At 41.6% G+C, this 20,925-nt stretch overlaps 1 protein-coding gene across 8 annotated transcripts in view; it reads left to right on the forward strand.

The window, feature by feature from the left end:
• Positions 1–20,925, forward strand: part of SYNRG (synergin gamma) — a 515,412-nt gene that overhangs the window by 437,865 nt on the left and 56,622 nt on the right. For all 8 annotated transcript variants that reach the window (XM_086954875.1, XM_086954876.1, XM_086954879.1 and 5 more), the window contains 4 exons: positions 5,839–6,429; positions 6,833–6,996; positions 8,115–8,168; positions 12,644–12,740. In XM_086954875.1, coding sequence (XP_086811001.1) covers positions 5,839–6,429; positions 6,833–6,996; positions 8,115–8,168; positions 12,644–12,740 — 906 coding nt within the window. The remainder of the gene's footprint in view (positions 1–5,838; positions 6,430–6,832; positions 6,997–8,114; positions 8,169–12,643; positions 12,741–20,925) is intronic.

The following is a 20,925-nucleotide window of genomic DNA, read 5'->3' on the forward strand; positions in this document are numbered from 1 at the left end:
AAAAGGTCTGGGAGGTTTGCGATTCGATGAGATAGAAAGTTCCACCATGATGGGGTTATGATCGGATGAGATGCGGGGGTAGATGACTATTGATGCAGAGTTCAACAGGAAATCTGAGGCAAAGGCCATGTCTAGTCGAGAGCATAATTTGTAAGGTGCTGAATAATATGTGTAGCCAGGAGAATTTGGGTGTAAGTACCTCCATACATCTTTGACATTGTGCGTCTTGCATAAATCTAGAATAGAAGTTCTAGTTTTGGACATTCGTTTCTGATTACCTGGCCGAGTAGTGTCTATTTGGCAATTCAAGATACAATTAAAATCTCCCATCACTATTAATTCTCCCTCCCAGTCTATTAACGCTATATTTAGCTGATCAAATATTCTGGGTTCATCTATGTTAGAACCGTATACAACACAGGCTACAAACTTCATATTGTTGATGCAGAGTTGAGTAATCGTCCACCTTCCCCTTTTGTCGTTGATTGATTTAATTATTTCTGCTTTAAATCTTTTATCTTTCAGGATTGCAACCCCCCTGGTTAGAGAAACCACACTTGAGCTTACTACCAGCTCCAATCCCAGTTGATTCAGCAGTTTGTTGTCTTTATCTGTGATATGTGTTTCCGACAAGAATACTAAATGGGGGTTATAGAGTCTTAATTCTTCTGCAACTAACCGTCTTTTACGTTTGTGATTCAGCCCTGAGACGTTCCATGCCAAGCATTTAATGTTATGCATCACTGATATAAAGCAGAATGACAACAAACGACATCCATTCCATCATTTCTATTAAGCCATATAGGTTGTTCTTCAAATACTGTCCTAAGAAAAAAAAGTTTTTTTACAAAATCAAATATTACGTTCTGTCCCTCTACCAGGTTAAAAATATTTTTCATTTTTTTTCCCTCCACCCTCCCCCCCCTACCCTTTCCTTCCACACCCTCCCCTGACAGCGGAGACCCACGCACCCCCACCCCCCCTCGCTATTTGCTGCCGTTGGCGAGGTAGCGCCTGCGGCAGAAAATCCGAGCCTCCCTCCCCCCTCCCCCTGAAGTTGCAGCTATTACTAATGCTGTGTCAAAACCATGATGCCATAATGATATACTTAACAGAATAATTTGTAGGTTCACCACTATCTGGTAATACCTAGTGATACCTTGTGATTAACACTTCAATCCCCCCCTTCAACCTTAAATTTCCCGTGTCCCTTCGCATTCCCATTACTATCTGTCTAACATACTTATGTCATTTGCGAAAAATAGGGATAAGCCCCCCTCAAAAATAATTTTTTTTTTCCCCCATTCTTTTCAATCCTTGCTTCTATTGATACTAGACAAAAATGCCTGTGCCTCGTGAACGTCACTAAAGAAATGTGTACGCCCATTCATGATAACTTTAAGTCTGGCTGGTTCCTGCAAATATGCTTGACCTCCCAACTTATTGACTGGATCAATTAGTTTTCGCATTTCCCTTCTTTTGTCCATTGTAGCTTTGCTAAGATCTGAGCGAGCAAAGATGGAGAGATTGCCAATAGTTATTGGGGTGTTGGGTTTGGCTTTTTGCCATACGGCTTGTTGAAGCAGGAAATTGCCAAAGTGTAATAAAAACGGGCATGGAAATTTGTTGTGCTGCTGTTTTAAACCGAGTGGGAGTCGGTGTGCTCATTGTATTTGGGAGTCCCAATCCCAGTCAGAGAGTTCCGGGAAGGCTTGAAGTAACAGTTTCACCAGAAATGCCCTAGGGTTAGACCCCTCTAGTCCTTCCGGAATTCCATAAATTTTAAGGTTGGATCTCCTTTGCCGATTTTCCAAGTCCTCCATTTTCCCCTGTAGTTGGGCTATCTGAGCTTCATGACGCTCCGCAGTGAGACCAAACCGTGATGTCTCCTCTTCTACTGCAACTGTGCGTTGCTGAAGCTCTGTTATCTCCTGTGTGACGCTAGTTAGGCTGGAAGTTAGGTCTAATATCGAAGTTTGCAGTCTTACGTTGTCACTTTTCAATTGTTGATAATGCTCTTCCGAGTCTCCCCTTTGGCTAATCAAAAGTGTTAGTATAGTATCCAACTGGGAGTGACCAGTATCTCCCGTCCCGTTCCCCTCTATTGGATTCAATGTCTCGTCAGATGGTTTAGTTGGGTTTGTATTTATATTTACAAAAAACGGCTGATTAGAGCCTATAGCTGATGGCAATTGATCCTTCTCTCCTGTAGCAGTCTCAGAGGGAGCGCTCCTAGGGGTTTGCGCACTGAGTGGCCCCGGTATAGGGACCTGTGATGTCTCATTATCTGTAGGGCTACCCCCTGAAAGCCTTAGAGCCATGTTTTTAACTAGCCCCTTGGCCTCGATCCATCTCCTTAGCGGACTTTTGTCAGTAGCCAGTTTTTTAGCAATTAGGGGCACTACTCCTGCAGGACGCGTCAGGTTAGACAAAACTTTCCCCCTCTTCTTGTAGCTTGCCTTAGCTTTGCCTCTACGTCTTCGTGAGGACACCCTGGTCAAAGAGTTGTCTGTAGGCTTATCCTGCTCCTCCTCTATCTCATCATCAAGGTCCTCAAAGGAGGGCTGCTCCTCAACCAATTCCAAAACGAATCGCCAGTTTGACTCACCCCACGTCCAGTATCTTCTTCCATTGGCGCTGAAGTTGTGACAGTGGACGTAGATATGTCAATCAAAGTCTCTCTAGAGCACCCTGAAGCACCGGGCAGCATTGAGTCCGCTGTACGTCTTCTATTATTCATAGGGTCAGAAAGGGTTCAGATGATTGGCTGCGAGCGGCACAGGTGTAAGATGATCGTTGGAGGCTTGTTTCTGTCCTCAACTCGGAGTCGCACTTTATACTAGAATACTTACAAAATTAGTACTGTAAACAAAGTACAAGTTAGCTTAGTAAACTGTAACTGGTGAATTTCAGTGTTTTTCAGTCTTTAGTTTAAAATTACGTTCTCACTGAAATTTTCACTGAACTAGAACTTACTTTCACATTTGTTTATATATATATATATATATATATATATATATATATATATATATAATATATAGCCACAATATTTCAAAAAATGATGATGGCACTCCACTCAGTAACTTTCCAAAGTTTTTATTTCAAAACTGTGGTCGCCTACGCGTTTCGAACAAACGTTCTTGATCACAGCAGTTTTGAGACCTCTCTCTTTGTAAACAAGACATCAATGTGGCTGCGGTAGATTGATGATTTGCTAATAGTGTGGGATGGAACAGCAGAAGAATTTGAAGAATATTTTAAAATGTTGAATTCCACGAGTGCGAACATCAAATTCACGTACACAATAAGTAAAGAAAGGGTCGTTTTTCTAGACACTGAGATCAATGTCCGTGAAAATAAATTGCAAACAACTTTACATCGCAAATCAACATCTATTAATGCAACATTGCACGCCGATAGCTTTCAAAAAGCAACAGTAATTGACAACATTCCCTATGGGGAGTTTCTTAGGATCCGGCGGATCTGCTCAGAAAATAGTTAATGGGAAAAACAAAGCATGAACACCGCAAGAGGATTCAAACAACGAGGATACAAAGACCATATAGTCGAAAAAAGTTGGAAAAGAGTAGATCAGAAAATAAGAGAAGACCTAATCAAAAGGAAACCCATAGAAAGTTTGCAATCCAAAGAGTACCCAGTAAGATTAATTCTAGATGTATCCAATGAATCTAAACAAATTGTAAAGATCTTGAGAAAGATCCAACAGTGGGAAAAATCATGGGGACCCACCCAAACATAACGTTTCACTGGGCAAAAAACCTAAAGGACAAACTAATCCACAGTTACCATCAAAGAAGTGGGGAACCTAAAGAGACACAATGGCTATAAACGAATGTCTTCTTGAAATGTTACAACTGTAAAGTTTGCCAAATTGCAAGGAACAAAACAGGAGTGAAACTTTCAGATAACACCATGTGGCAAATTAGAGACTTAATAATATGCAAAAGCCAATATATTGTGTACGTCGTGGAATGTCCTTGCCTGCTAATGTACATTGGCAGCACTATATGTGAGCTAAAGAAGAGGATATTAGAACATGTCCGTGTGACAACAAATAAAGATCGGAGTAATGCCATCGCCAAACATATGGAACTGGAGCACAAAGGAGATTGGAAGCAACTAACTTTCTATGCTTTAGTATTGATCCCGCTTCATGTAAGAGGCAGAGATCGGGTATACCAGTTAAGAAGGAGATAGTCAAGACAGATTCTGAACTTCAGAACACTGATGCCGTATGGACTGAATCAAAGTGAGGACTTACATGTTCATCTTTGAATGGATGGACTACTTCATCATTGTAGCGAATGGATATAAAATAATGTTATAATAGCAAAAAAAAATTGAGAATGTTCATATATTTTAATTGTGGATAGACATCACACGTTAAAAGACCCCTATAAATACCATCTTTTTAGAGAGAATAAGGAACACTGCCCTGCTTAAAAAGGAAGTAGAATAAAATTTCCAGTTACCAAAACATATGCCCACTGGAGGGCTTAATTAAAAACAGTGTGATACAATCATATTCATAAATAAGAATATATATCCTGGCGATATATATAAGGGAAAATAATTATCTCCGAAACAGTTGTGAATCACACTCAAGTGGGCTGAATGCACCCGTATAAATCGTTAAAAATTACGATTAAATAAAATAGCATTGTGCATGAAATAGAAAAGCCAAAAAATAAATATTTTGGGGCACACATAAGAAATAAAAATTAAAACATAGGTAGATGTAACACACATAATATATTGGTGGTTTTAGGGTTACTAATAATCTAAAAATACACATAAATTTATAAAGATCAAAACACTCTTGCCATTTTAAATAAAGGACTACATATCCCACAGTTCAACACGAGGGATTTGGCCGAAAATTACAACGTCATAGATCACATGTGTTTGTGAAAGAGGATTAATTGGTGGATTTGAATGTACCACATTAACTGTGATCAAGTAAACTGTTTACGAAACGCGTCGGTTGCTCCTCGAACTGGATACTTTGTGGAAAATAAACTAATTGGAGGAGTTTACATTCTGTGAGTGCGGTTTCCTTAATCTTAAGGATTAATGTGGATGTGTGTGTGTGTATATATATATATATATATATATATATATATGTATATATATATATATCAGCTCGATTTTTCTTCAAAACCTCCCTTAGGCGAAAAGAAGAAGCGGACCACCACGGCTTGCGGCAAGGAATTTTATTGTTCTTTTAACCTCCTTTGATGACGCGTTTCGAGCATCAAGTGCTCTTGCTCACACACTATATATGTGTGTGTTAGGATGCCACTTGAATGAGCAGTAAACCCCATGTACTGAACGTGTGCCAATATTTAAGATGCGACAATTTCTTATATTTGCAGTTTTGTTTTATATTTCTATCACAGCAGCTTTTGGTGCATATTAAATGCTGAATAGACAGAGAGAGGGTAATTATCTTGTATGCTTTGGTATAGCGCTATCCACCATTATTATGGCACGGTAGCTGTTTCTTAATTTGGGAACACTTACCTGAAAATTGGAAATACTATTTTTCGATTATGCACGGTTTCGATAATCCATGGATTGTGAAAGCATTTTGTATGCTGCAAAAATATATCTCTTTTTATAAAGTAAAAACAAAATATTTAATGGTAATGGAAGGCAAAGTATTTTTTAACAAGTTATCCTGTTCAGATGATCATCTTCTCCAGTTGTATGGGTAAATTCCCATGTTGTGTTCGTTGAAACAAGCATTGCATTTCAAATACTTTTCCAATTTATCCCCACATAACTCAGTTTTCATAATGTGTTCTTCTTTTTTAGATTTTGATGATTTTAAATGTATCCCGTATGGAAATGACAACAGCGGCTCTGCTGTAAGTAGCCTTGCCAGCTATGACTGGTCAGAGAAAGAGGATGAGAGTCAAGGCAGGAAGCTGCCTTCCTTCTTCCTCAGCTCAGAAAGGGGCTCCTCTCCCTCCACCTCCATTCTGCAGAAGAAGCAGACCTCCTTTGGAAGCTCAGAGAGTATCACCATGACCACCATTTCCAAAGTGACCACCTTCTCCAATGAGAATGAGTCTTTCAAGGAGGTTAATATTTCAAGCAATCAAGGCTCGGTCCGGACATTGGAGCAAATGGATAATGTTGAAGAATTTGGAGACTTCACAACGCCTGGACTGCAGGATTCTCAGGGACCCAATCGCAGGCAGGATCCTACGTGTCCAAGCTTGGCCACCAGTGGCATCCCCTCCGAGGAACAAAAGGAATCCACAGACGATTTTGGTGAATTCCAAAGGGAGAAGCCCAAAATAAGCAAATTTGACTTTCTATTGGCCCATGCCCAAGGCAAGGTAAAATCGAGTGAGGAAATGATCAAGAGCGAACTCGCAACCTTTGACCTCTGTGCTCAAGGTGAGAATATTGAGAGCATACCAGTTCGTCACTTCTCAAACACACCTTCACTTTCTTCAGTTTTTAATACATGAACATTACTGTATATTTTAGTCTTCAAACATTTAGTGATCTAAAACAACAAACAATGCACGTACGTTTGACTTCGCCACCTGGTGATTTCAAACCTCAATCTCCTTTTAGTAAATATCTTCCCATAGTTGGTGAAAAGTGAAACCGAGAGTAGGCAGTTACTTACTCTGGTAACTTTATTATTTTGTGTTGTATTGTGTGTTTCAACAAATGTTTCTGCACTTCAGAACATCATTGACACAGAAAACAATGAACTATTTTGCAATAGTGCATTTATTGTGTGACATACCATATTGCCATGCAAATAATGTTTTTATGTATCTACACTTAGGGTCCCATAAACGAAGTTTAAGCCTTGGGGACAAAGAGATTGGGCGTTCTTCCCCTTCACCATCTTTAGATCAACCATTCAGAGATCGATCAAATACTCTCAGCGAGAAACCAACACTTCCGGTTATCAGGGACAAATACAAGGACCTCACCGGAGAAGTAGAGGTAAGAATATAAAGCATTGTGAACGCAGATGGTGTTAATAATACCGATTCGTTTAGGGTGTCAATCTCAATTTTGATAGTTGTGGCTCTAGTGTTGAGTGCATATCTTGGCGACCTGAGCATCAACAGTTTTAAAACTAAACTGATTTCTTGATGGGCTTATAGAAATCTGATGACAATGACCATTGTAAAATCATCCATTGAAATAGTTTATATGCAATTTTTGTGTATGTGTTGAAGAATGATAAGCATTTTAAATGGGCACATTTCACAAGACTGCATGGCAGAAGAAATGTGGCCTTGGAAGAAAATCGGTGATAAATATGTAATTGCTTTGCCTCTACATGTCTCAAAGTTTACTGAGGTTGGACTGGCAGGCTTTTCAGTGCTATGTGGAGTATGGCGGAGGACGCTGCACAAGGAATAATGCATACTAAGGGAGAAGAAAAATATTTAGACATCTCTGAAGTCTTATTATTTCTTTTTGTTGCATTATAATGTTTAGCTGATTTATTACTATGGGTTTTCCTACAAGAGTGCAAGTAGAAAGGTGGGCTGTGTGGTTGGCTTGCTCTTAATTTAAGAGGACTGTCCCATAATGTCCTCATTCATCTAGAATACAACCTAAATATTTTACAGTATGGAGCACCAAAAATCCCGGTATGCATTTTTTTTGTTTGCCGCCTGTTGTAGTAAGTTTATCATTTACTGTAACAGACCTAGGTCACTAAAGCCTTGTTTCAGCTATCTGCAAGCTTTGTGCTGCTTTCTGTCTCATTATTTTAATATATTTATTCTAAAGGATTTTTAGTCAGATTGGAAGACTTGCAATATGTGAATAGTTAACAAGGACCCAGCAAAAAGAGTGAGCCATCAGAGAGAAGGTTAAACTAATCACTTTTGAAAAGTCCTAGTTTAAGAGGCTCTCCAGGATAATGTAATGAGAGGGCTCAGACCAAAGCCCTTTACCAGAACAATGAGCCAGTGGTAAAAAGAGGATTTCTTTTTCGCTGTACTGCCCCTGTTACAAGTACAAGTATCTAGATGGACTGTGGTAAGGCTGCACTGTTATCTGTAATGAGTATCTGTGCAGTAAACGAAATACATTTCTCTTCCCAGGAGAGTGAACGATACGGGTATGAATGGCAAAGGTGTTTGGAAAGTGCCCTCCAGGTAAGCAACAGAGTTGAATATTAAAATGACATTGTTTTACTCTGTCACAATTGAAATTAATTTCTAATGGTTTCTTTTTATTCAATTTCCCAAAATGTTTACTTTCCACAGCGTGTAAAGTGATCGGAAAGAACTTTAAAACCTCTTAAAACATCCTTTAAAAGGGCCCATCATATGCAAATACCTACTTGTATTGTATACGGCTCTGCATTTTGAAAACCAACCTTCTAACTTGCGGTTTAGAGAAACTTCATTTTGAGGAAATGCATGTTTCCAATGCAGTTCTAGAAATTGCGCTAAAACTCAATACTCTTGCTGTGCTCTGACCTTGACCTGAGACATACCATTGTATAAACTTCTAAGAGCCTTGATCTGTTAAAAAGGCAAATAAATTTAATTTCTTAAAGAAATAAGATGAGTATAACATGAAATTATTTGTCACCCTGCCGTTTTCAAAAAAGTGTCCCTACTGTATAATTTGAAACACAGTTGTTTTCTATCGTATAGCCATGCACTATGCAATTTCACTCTGGGAGAAAACGCTGTAGGTATATTCAAAGGTTCAGGCCCTATCTTCTGTCAACGTTGACTTTGAACATTCTAAAGGTCTTTTCGGCAGGACCAGAAGGCGGCATTGGATAAAAGAGGCAATTGTAGACTTTTTATGAGTCATTTGAAAATGGAACTCCACTTTAGGAATAATTATAAATAAATAGATCATGGATATATTATCAGGCCACCTTTTCGCTCTGGAGCTGGTAGGTTTCCAGATGAATAAACGTGACAAGTATTGGAAGAATAGCCCATTTCTCTTAAGAATTTATGTTGAGCTTGACAGTAGCTGCAAGTATTATTTCGTTTTATTGCTAATTCTTGGTTCCTTAGACATAAGGTCTGATGAGTGGGATAGCATAAGCCATCCTGTTTTTGAGATTTCACACAGTTTGGTCTCCAGTTTGTAGTTATCAGCTCACTTAAATTATGAACATATATCTCCTTGGTCGAGTGCGAACTAAAATGATTTCTCATTAGAAGTTGTATGGTGTGCACCACTTTGTTCTCTCTCTGTGGGACAAAATAATGTTTAGAATTGAGCTCTGTAAATTGTAATATGCACATGAGTTACATTTCCAAGCTGTTCTCAGTTACTTTACAGCACTGGTTTGCTCCTTTTCTTGATGTGTATTTAATCAGCAATTGTGAAGAGCGAGAGTGAGGTTGAAAATGCAAGTGCTGGAGGTGGAGCTAAAACCCAGTTCTTCAGAATAATGAATATGCATTTAACCCAGATTAAACCTACCAAGTATTGTAGTATTTTTGGGGGAAAGTGCAGATAAGCGTGTCGGTTTTTGGCATTGCTTCAGTTGCGTAATGGTTGGAAAAATATAGATGGCTTCTGTTCAACCACCTTTTGCAAACATTTGTTCTGTATGGAGTAGGGCTATCTATACTTCTCATTATGCTTTTGATGCAGATCACAAAATGAATTAAGATCAATTGTGATACATTTCTGCCCTTTGTGATACTTTTCATTTAGATTATTTTTTTCCCCAACCGCTGGTGCTCAGTGATACGTCTTTATTTCACTTTCCAACGTCTTCTGGCTCCGCAGGTTTTTGGTGGTACTACTTATGGGGCAAGCCCTTCTGTGCTTTTTATGCTGTCCGGTTGTGGTGCTGGTCAAGGCAGCCCTTAAACTACCAGACATTGAAAGTATACAATTATGCAAATGTAAGTGTTTGAGTAGAATGAAAAAGCACTAGGAGCTGTACTCTTGCAGAAATGAATGGGTTGATCACATTGCAAGATGTACAGATTGATTACCAGATCAAAACGTATACAGCCTATTCGGGGCAAAAGTGGTGGTTACCAGAAGCTGAGTGGTGCATATGTTTTGTTTTCTTTATTATTTGATATAGCTGGGGGCAAAGCTGCAAAGAGCTTTTACAAGTAACACTGTTAGTCTAAACGCAACTTTTCAAACTGGAGCTGTTTGCACAAAACAGAATGGCAGATGGAGTCGAGTTGATTGCAAAATCTACAAATGTGATAAGACAGGGAATGAGAGAAAGTAATTGGCATAGTTGGCATAGTACTAGACATAATCCATGTAGATCTCACTTCCTTTGCAGTAGCCACTTAAACATTTAGACTATATATACTTACCATTTGTTTCACAGAGATGAAGAGATTTCACCAGAATCACACATTTCTGTTTGTCAGAAGAGGGATTAGAGGATTAGACGCGAGATATGTGGGTCGCAACTCCTATCATGTCATTGCTTCTATTCTGTTTTCATTCCTTTGATTGTGAGCTACTTAATAAGAAGTTATTTTTACAAAATATTACTCATTGCTGACATATACAGTTATCTGCAGGTTGTGACATTTGATTCTGGCAAGGCCGACTAAGCCTTCCAGGTCTGTAAATGATATACCACAAAATTAGTGACTCTTGTTACTTAATGCCATTTGAACAAAAGAAATGAGATAATTGTTATTCCGTTTCCGCAGTCCCCAAAATGCAAGGGTACCAATGAGCTCGTCAAAGGTAGGCAGGTAAGAAGTGTTAAGGAAGTGGGAGGGAGAAGGCTGAGTCAGCAAACATTAAAAACAAGTTATAAAATCCTCAATTTAAAAGGCTTCTGCAGGTGCATTTCGTGCATCCATATATTATGCAGATCAGTCTCTTCTGAAAGTGTTTCATGCTGTGATTTTTTTATATAGTGCTACATAGTAAAAAAACAACTTGGATACCATTATTATAGATTAAGTAAATATTCGTTAAAAAAATCATTATAATTTAAATTGAATTAGGATTTATTTATTCGCAAATTACATCCTCACATTATTGGGCCAGTTCATATTACATCATTTAAAAATGTGTTTTCCCACAACACCTTTTTCCAGAATTTCACACTACTATCGAACCAAAGTCTTCATTTCACCTTAACAGCATCTCTTTTCAGTAAAACCACTGTAGCATTATTACAAGTACTTTAGATTCAGTTGTTTGAAAATGCCAATTTAGCAGTTTCGGGCCTATCAGGTTGCATACAATTATGTTAATCATCCCACAACTACATTTGCTAAACTCCTCACGACAATAGCATTTCCAACTGCCTATTACACTTCTGATATACTTTCGGTCCTTCTAAATCAAAATTCATGCAATGCTGTCACATTTTTCGAGCCTTACTTATAACATTGAAAAAATAATTTGTAAATGGCCCCTCATCTGTCAGCGATGTCAGCACCACATAGTTCTTAACACAAACGTTATACATATTACATAGTCTGAATACTGTGCTAATAGTCGCACATCTTCCAAAGTCGTCATGAATACTAAAAAAGGGGGGAACGTACATTTGCTAATGGGATGAAATAGTCCTAGGAAGAGTTCCCCATCATGTCCACATCACCTGTTAAAATTCCATTCCACTTTGATCTTAATGCAATGCTAGCAGTGTGAACATTCTGTAAATGAACTGCACGATAAACATGTACAAAAGTTCAGTAATCACGAACAACGTTTGCCTTCCTGGATACATTATTTCTTTGAGCATACCTTTGCCTTTTACTTTGTTTTTATTACTTATGAAATATTTCTTTTTTAGGTCGTGGGAGCGGGATCTTGGGTACCCGATGCAAGATTCCCACTGGGAATATTGTTGCGCTCACACTAGGAAGGTATCCCTTAATAATAGACATGTTCACTTAAAATTCTTGTGGAGGGCATATATGTCACCAGCGAAATTGCACAGTATTGACCCAACTCGACACCACACATGCCCTAAATGTTGTGCGCAATACGCTGATTTCCTTCATATGACCTGGAATTGTGAAAGGATTTGTGTTTTTTGGCGGGCCATTCACACAGCCTTATCGCAAATGGTACATTTTACTATCGGCCCTCGACCAGGGATGGCGCTTATGGGAAACGTGCGGGAGCTCCCTAAACACATGCATAGATTCACAGCAATAGCTCTATTTTTGGCAAAAAGAGAGATAGCGATTCATTGGGGTAGCAGAGTCACTCCCACACTAAAGGCTTGGCTCAACAGTCTGATTCATTCTAATACGAATATATGCTCCTGTTTCATCTAGACTCCGCAATATTTGGCCACCCCTCAAACAATATCTCCTTGACATGGACACTAACCCTAATTCTCAACAGCCAGTAGGGGAAGTACCATCCGGGAAGGGGTAGTGTTGCCCATTCATGTCATCAATGTGTCTACTCTAATGCGTTGGATTGGAAAGACGTACCTGACGAATACCAGCATGCTTGCGGGTTTGTGCTAATATAATGTAGTGTATGCTCAGAAACTGATTATGGTGTATACTTCATATAAGAACTATTCAAAAATGTTTGTGTGTGTACACTATGTAATTAACATGGCAACCTGATGTTAAAGGTGAACATTATAAAGATTAAATATGTGTATATATATATATATATATTTCTTTTTCAGGTCATCAAGAAAGCCAATGATACTCTTAACGGAATCAGTAGTTCCTCCGTATGCACTGAAGTAATCCAGTCAATACAAGGGATGGAATACCTAGTAGGTAAGTGTCATCTTTCTTATCATTTGTAGTCCAATCGGTATTCAAGATCCTCACCCCTAGCCGCCACTCTCCTTACCTTTTTGTTTCTAAAACCACTGACCCGCTTTAAAAATGGCCCAGGATCACAAGCAGAAAATGAAAAAGAGCAGCATTAGCACCTTAATACGTCAACCCAATAACCATTTACATTTCTGTAAATTTTAAGTGTAATGTTGTCTCTTTCAAAATGGGTGCTGTTCAATAGACCCATATCTCTGTGCTCTCATCGTGAATTTGCTACTCGCCCTTAATTTACATTTGTAGAATTATAACATTAATGCTCAACACTACTTGCATTACAGTTTTATTCTTTTGATTTGTAACAGACAAGCCATTTACTGTAACAGTGTATTCTACTAAGAAACCCAAAAGAAGTTGAGGAATGTTTCTTACTCGTTATGCAGCTCAAGAACTGTGCTTTTAGTGTATGACGTAGGTGACCCTACCACCATCTGGTTATTTCTGTATGCATATTCTATGCCTGCATGGAGATTGGTGTATGCAGGAGGAATTTATACACTGTGGATCTACAAATTAGAGTATTTAATTTTTTTGTTTTAGAGAGGTCTTCTGTTTTGAGTATTGTCTTCTCAGTTAATGGCCTCTGAACACTGTTAATAGAAATATCATGTTAGAATATTTATAGAGAGCATGGCTGTCTCAGCGATGGGATGTCCCAGCGAAATGACAGCACGGTGAGGCGGTACGCAAGAGGAACTAATGATCAGAGGAAAAGCCAGGTCTTCACAGCCCTTCTGAAAGCCCAGTGTTTGGAAATGCTGAGGTGGAGAGAGGCAAGTAGTTTCAGAGATCAGGCGCCTTTGTCTGGAATGAGCGCCATCCGGCTCTGGCTCTGCGTACCCAAGGCACATGGGCCACATGAAGGTCCATCTACCGTAAGGCACGGGTAGGTGTGTATAGAAGGCACAGATTGCTCAGGATCGCAGGACAGAGGCCCGACAAAATCCTATGGGTGATGCAAAGAGCTTAGAAATTGATTATTTTCTCCATAAGCCAGAAACAGAGTGGTGCTTGGGAAGTGCAAAGAGGGTGGGTCAGCGGCATTCTGGGTGCGCTGGAGCCTTATGATCACTGTTTTGTTAGAAATATGAGACTTGGTGTTTGAATACTTCTCTGGCATCACTTTTACAGCTCTCTGTATGCACCAGGTGCTGCCATCAGGAGAGGTGGCAAATGTCTGTCTTTTTACTTCTGTTGGAAAAGGCCTTTTCTGCAGGATCACCCCAGATTTTTGCCTTTGTTTGCCGAACCCATTTTTGTTGGCTATTAGGGTTAATTAGTGGTAAACATAGTAAAATAAGTGTACACCTGATTGGCGTATCTAATGGACTTGTAAGTCCCTGGTACATGGTCCTACATGTACCCAAGGACTGTAAGTTAAATGCTACTAGTGGGGTGCAGTACTCATTAAACCTTCCACTAAAGTAGCACTGTAAAACATGTCTCAGATATGCCACTGCAGTCTTTCGTGAAGTTTTAAACTTTCCATTTCGACCTGGCAAAATAAACCTCTTGCCAGGGCTAAACCTAAGGTGTGGTATAACCCCACCAGCGACCAAGATGGCAGCTCGGCGTTGAATCTCCGGCCTCTGACTTCCCAACAATCGGGAGAAATGCCTGAAAAACAGCATCCTTAGCCATCAGCGTAACAGCACCTACCCCTTGCTTTGTGCTGACTACGCAGGCCTGCTTTGGCAGCTATTGCAGACACAGGGATGGTGATAGCCTCTACAACTCGATCGTGTGAAAGCAGGGAGGCTTTCTTGCTGCGGGTACCGATGTTACATCCGCGGGCCCAGCTGTCTGCACGGATATATTTGGCAGCTACATTGAGCCATTGAGTACCCCCTCCTGGTGGTGCCGATCTGGGCCATTGCCGGGGACACTGGCGACTGCGATTACTGGCACGGCACCTAGCCACCTGGGGTGTGTTGGAACCACCCACATCTCTCATTATACTGCTTTATTCACAGCCTGCTGCTCACATTAGGGCCAATGACTCACTCACGGCCCCATTCATAATAACTAGTAGGATGAGGCTGGGATGTCAGCTGTCCCCTTTGTTGTTCATTATGGCCACGGACCCAATGGTCCGGTATTTATAAGAAAAGCACCTCAACCATATCCTACAGCTCTCAACTGGCCCTTGCTCCTCCCATTATATGCTGTAGGCTCCTGCTGTTTGTGCGTTGACAAGCGAATAACTTAGCTCCCATTGTCCATGAGATTCTAAAATGTGGTGTCTTTTTAGGCCTTCAAGTAAACTGGGGAAAATCTGAATTGATTTCACTCACCGATGCGACAACACCAAGAGTGTGTGAATACCCTTTGAAATTGTGTGAAGACACGGTCAAATATCTGGGCATCTACGTGCGTGATAAAGAACCTGTCCTTCGGTTGATCATTGGACCTTGGATAGACCGCTTGATGACCTAAATCGAGAGCCTGATATGTCCTCTTCTTTCCATGGCTGGCTGCATAGCCATTATTAAAATGGTGGTCCTCCCCTGTTTTTTATATCTATTTCTGAACATTCCCATCCTCCTCATCAGGGCTTTTTTCACCTCGCTTCGGAGTCTTCTCCGCAGAATGTTCTGGGCCGGCTGCAGACCTCACTTGGGATGGGAGACTTTAGTACTCCTATAAGAGTGTGGTGGTTTTGGGGTGCCACATCTCCGACTTTATTACCTAGCGGAGCAATGTCAATGTGCGCTCCACTGGTACCATAGGGATGCACCTCTCACACATGAAAAGCCTGAGTGCGACCAGGCGGGGGGGAATCCAGCTACGCTCTCTCCTTCCCCAAGGGATCCCCTTTCCCGCTATAGCCTTACCTTCTCTGACACTACAAGCTAAATTTATGCTTTGTTACAGCCATGTTCCTCCCGTCCGAAAAACCATTTGGCAACCATTTCGCACCTATTTACAACAATATTAACAGCATGAGCGATAGGTGACAGTGCGCCGGAAGGCAAGGTCACCACTGTTTTAGTGCTTGAATTTGAGTTGCTGCTTTTACTTGATTCATTCCTTGTTTTTGCAGTTTCAGAGTATTTTAAAAAAATTAACTTACGCATTTGCACTTTTCCTCTCCCGCCGGTCCCCGTTCCACCGCAGCTCAGTGCTGTTTGAATGGAGGGACTTGACTCCGCCTACTCTTCCCTTGCTTCCCTCTCTTCCGCTACTGGGGGCATTATTTAAACGGCATGTGGGCAAACCCGTCTGCGCCCGTCCGCATCGCGACCAGTTCCAGCCATGCTGCCCGTTTGCCCAAAAATTAGGTAATTCAGTGGTCTACATCTGATCTCTTGGCCCTTAATGCACCAAGCCTCATGGCTGTGACCTGGCAACAGGTACGCCTTTCAGCTTGTGCGCTGATTGCAACTGGGTGCCGGGAGACCTAGGCGTTATGAATGCTAAAAGGGAGCGGAGTGAGTCGATTAAACAGATTAGGGCATGCCTAATAAACTGTAGATCCTTACCAAAGCATGCTGAGGATGTGTGGTTACTACTGGCAGTAAATGAGTATGAGATCATGTTTTTAACTGAAACATGGCTGAAGGATGATACCCTTGCAGCAGTGGCATTAGCTATTGCATCTGGGTTTAAAATATGCTGCGCAAATAGGGAGGGAGATAAAAGAGGATGGGGGTAGCGATTATCTTCAAGGATCAAAACTAGCCCTATAACCTCCTTCTCAAGTCTGTTTGTGTATAGGCCTCCGGATTGCCTACTAAATGTACACCTGGAACTTTGCAATTATATTGCACAGAAATCTCTCTTATTTTCGAATTTAACTGCATTAGGGGATTTTAATTTGCATGTAAATGATCCCACTTGTGTTCAGGCAGTGCAGGTGGTTTCCTTGTTGGATGGCGCTAATTTGCCCCAACTTGTTAAATTCCCTACTCACAAAGCAGAGCATACCCTTGACCTGAAGTGCCGAATCAGGTGGCTTTTCTTATTCCTTTCTCTTTTAACCTGGCAAGACCCAACCTGCCAGAAAGCTTAGATACTTTCTAAAAAGAAATTGGAAGAAGTTGACGGCTGAATGCTTAGGCCCAGTTTTGTTGGCCAGCCAACCGCCTTTATTTCTAGATCCTAATGCAAATACTTTGGTCCTACATAAATGGATTGCCGCCGCAGTTGAGTCTACAGCACCAGCCAGAGTCACTAAACCCATGAGGAAATCACTCTCAGTCCCATGGTTCTCAGAGTCGCTTAGGACAGTGAAGAGCAAGTGCAAGCGCTGGAACGACAGTGGAAGGAGGATTATGATGCTACTGCTAAAATGACATATAAGAAATCTTTGAAAGAAATTCATAAATTGATGGAGGCAAGGAGAGATCACATTGCCAAGTGTATTGATAACTCCAATAGACTGGGCAAGGTAATTTTCAAGGTGGTCAACTCCTTCCTCAACCCTCGTGAGCTGGTAATTGACGCCCAGCCCTCTCTGGCACTATGTGAGAGAATCTCGCTTTTTTCGATGACAAAATTGGCAAGGTCTACAATCCTTTACTGCTATAACTGCTATGGTCAAATCTGACGTGGTGGTAAGGAAAGCGCCTGTGCCTCTCCTTTCTGAATTTACACCTATCTCTCAGAAGGAAGCACTGGCTGTGATCCAGGGTTTCAAGTCAGGCTCCCTGGAGGATCCGTGCCCTCCTAAGCAGTGGAAAGAGTTAGCACATTCCACCATCGATGTGTTGTCCAAAATATGGAATGCCTCCCTTACCTCCGGCATTTTCCCCGACTTATGGAAGCACTCTACTTCCCCTTAAGAAGAAACCCAATGTGGATTCAGGGGAATTGAACAATTGCAGACCTATATCTCTGCTGCCAGCACCAGCAAAAATGCTAGAAAAGATCGTGCAGCGTCAATTGGCCAATTCTATTGAGATCCACAATATCCTGCACGACACCCAATCTGGTTTCCGAGCTGGGTTCAGCACAGAGACAGCGCTATTCGTGGTAGCAGACTCAGTTAGGATGGCATGCAGGAGCATCAGTTATGCTGGTGCTCCTGGATCTTTCAGCGGCATTTGACACTGTTTACCACTCTATACTGGCTCCACGTCTTTTGAACAGTGGGGTTAATGGCACAGCCCTGATCTGGCTTAAGACTTTCCTCCACTTGCGCACTCAAAGGGTGGCCCTACGACCGCATCAGTCCAACCGCAAGCATTTATGGTACAGGGTGCCGCAGGGATCGGCCCTAAGCCCGCTGCTGTTCAACATAAATCTGGCCCCTCTATTTAGCCTGATAGACAACTGGGGCGTAAAGGCGAATTCTTACGCTGATTAAACCCAGCTGTTTTTCTCTTTTAAGGATCAGTCTGAAGATTCTTTTAAGTGCTTTAAAGGCTGTTTAAAAGATATTGAATGCTGGATGAACAACAATAAATTTAATTTAATGCCGATAAAACAGAAATGTTTTTTGGCAAAAAACCAGCCCCCTGCCGCAGACCTGTGGTGGCCGGTGGAAATGGGCTCACCACCCGCCCCAGCTGGCTGTGCCAAAAATCTAGGAGTAAAATGACAGGCTGATTTATCCTCCTCAGCTCAAATTCAGCAGGTAACAGCTGCCTGCTTCAGCAGCTTGAGAAACGTGCAAAAATTGAAACATCTGCTGCCAGAGAACTGGCGTCGGATCGTAGTCCATGCCACAGTAACTGCCCGCCTGGACTACGCAAACGGCCTCTATATAGGCTTACCGACTTACCTTGTTAGGAAACTCCAAATGGTTCAAAATTAGGCTGCAAGATTGATCAGACGTGTTACTTTTCGGCAACATATCTCTCTGCATATTAGAGAACTACATTGGCTTCCGGTAGCCAAAAGAATCAAATTTAAGGCCTTAACCCAACATTTTCGGTCAATCCATGGAACGTGAACTAGCTATTTGAAACAGAGGCTAGGTGTCTACATGCAGACTTGTTCTCTGAGGTCCAGTTCCCAGAAACTGCTATGCACTCCACGAGTGAAGAAAGCCCGGTTGGATGGCAGATCTTTTATGCTTGGGGCGTCCATGTTATGGAATTTCCTCCCTAACTCCATGCGCCAGATTACTCCTGAAACGCAATTTAGGAAGGCAGCAAAAACATGGCTTTTTAACCTAGTTTAAACTTCTGTGATCTTTGGTTGATGCTTTTCTCTCGCGTGTCACATGTCGCTCTAGTGCCGGGACACCTCTTTGGAGGTAGCTGGTTTCACTCTACAAATGGCTGTATCATTATTATGAGCTCGGCCTCTCTGGCACGTAACTAATTTTGATTATAATATCATTGAACACCTTGGTTGTTCCACCTACCCAAACAATGTCTCGTGTACCCCAAGATTGTTTGTGATTTGTATGCCTCCTGGTGTTACTATACAATTAAGATTGTTTCTTGACATGTTACACCTTTTTGTATTTATGGTGTCATATTTCCATGGCCCTTTAGCCGCTATCACATTATTTGTTGGATAAGCTCCTTTTCCCATGATATGGCTTGCTGTTTTGTTTTTTCCTTTTTTTTCTTTTATGTACGTAATGCAAAATGATATATAAATGGGAAAAAGTCACCCTAAGGTAGGAACTAAAGGCTCATAGGGCAGGGTGCATGGTATTTAAAAAGTTATATATGTGTGTTTAAATTTTAGATGTCTTGACTATGAAAAACTCCTAAAGCCTTTTTTCAATGTATCAAGGCTTTCTCTCCCTTATACTAACACTGGGTGACTTTATTAACATTAATAAGCAATAACTTCAGTTTGGGAACAGATAGAGAAAAGCCTCTTCCACTCATTCGAATTGTAATATAAAATGCTGCTTAATGGTAAAGTCAGATTTTAAGTTACTGTTCTAAAAATGCCACTTTTAGAAAGTTGTCATTTTTTTTTACCTGAACCAAATGGGTCTTTCTGCCAGTGTCCAGGGTTGCATGTCCATAAATGGCACTTCTGTGGTGGGTTGTGTATTCCTTCCAGACATGGGAATAGAAGGGCCTTGAATGTGGGGCAGGGTGTTCCTCTCCTGAGCAGGAAGGCCTGGGGGGTTTGCTCAGCCCTTCTTTAGCTTCAAAGGGTAGCCTGAGGGTTGTGCCCATCCCCTTCTTGACTTCTAAAGCTGCCTGCTCTATGACTGGTAACTGCAGCTGACACCAAGGCCTACCTGCACTTTCTTACCCCAGAACGTTTGGAGCTAAACCCAGGGACATAAATTACCAGAAACTGTTTGGGGGTAGACAAAGAGAGGGAACAATACACACAGGCCGGCACTGTATAAAAGTGGCGTCTTTAGAACCTTTCATCGGAAGACTCCTGAACGTGAGAAAATTCAGAAGTAGCACTGCCCTGCAGAAGAAGGAAGTCTAGACCTGCTTGCATTGCACCCAAGATTCCCAGAGGTGACTTAAAGTTCATTTGGCTGAAAAGCCTGTTTGAGCTACAGGGACACACAGCAGCGGCCCTTGCAGGTAAGGGTAGTGGAGCCGGTTGGCGGGTGGGTGGGGCATTTTGACAGACGACGACTAGGAAATATAAATTATATATCTAATTTCCCCTCATGGACTGCTGTCGATTTCCCCCCCCCCCCCCCCCCCCCCCCCCACCCTGCCCCACCGTTATTACCTGCACGGGCCGCTGCTAGGGACACAACAAGCTTCCAGAAGCCTTTCCTGCAGCTGACCAGCACTACCTGGACCTGCCTGAGCTCTGCTGCTAGCCTCTGCTGGAGTGAGCCCTAAACTCCACGAGGTGTTCCCTATATCAGGTGCCCTTTGCTGGCATCACAGTGTACTTCTCCTGCTTCAAAACCAAGCCTGACTGTAAAAATCAAGACATTTGGGGCTCTTCACTACCGTGAGCCTACTCCTCGTATTGCAACAGTCACCACATCTCTCCCAATGCGAAGCCCAACAGTGACATGCTTTGTGCTCCAAACACGACTGCCTGGATCTCACTCCAATGCAAGTTCCAACTACAACTGCTCTTTACGCCAACAATGTCCTCTGCAGCTCCCACCAGTGCAAAACTGCAGCTGAGGCAGAGTACTTGGACATTGAGAAGGACGAACCTGGTCCCTGTATCTCACTTGTGACTTTGACCTGGTGCAGTGCGTTCAGACACCCGCGAGTGACAC

Source organism: Lissotriton vulgaris, chromosome 2_1 (genome assembly GCF_964263255.1).
Source record: "Lissotriton vulgaris chromosome 2_1, aLisVul1.2, whole genome shotgun sequence".
NCBI lineage: Eukaryota > Metazoa > Chordata > Amphibia > Caudata > Salamandridae > Lissotriton > Lissotriton vulgaris.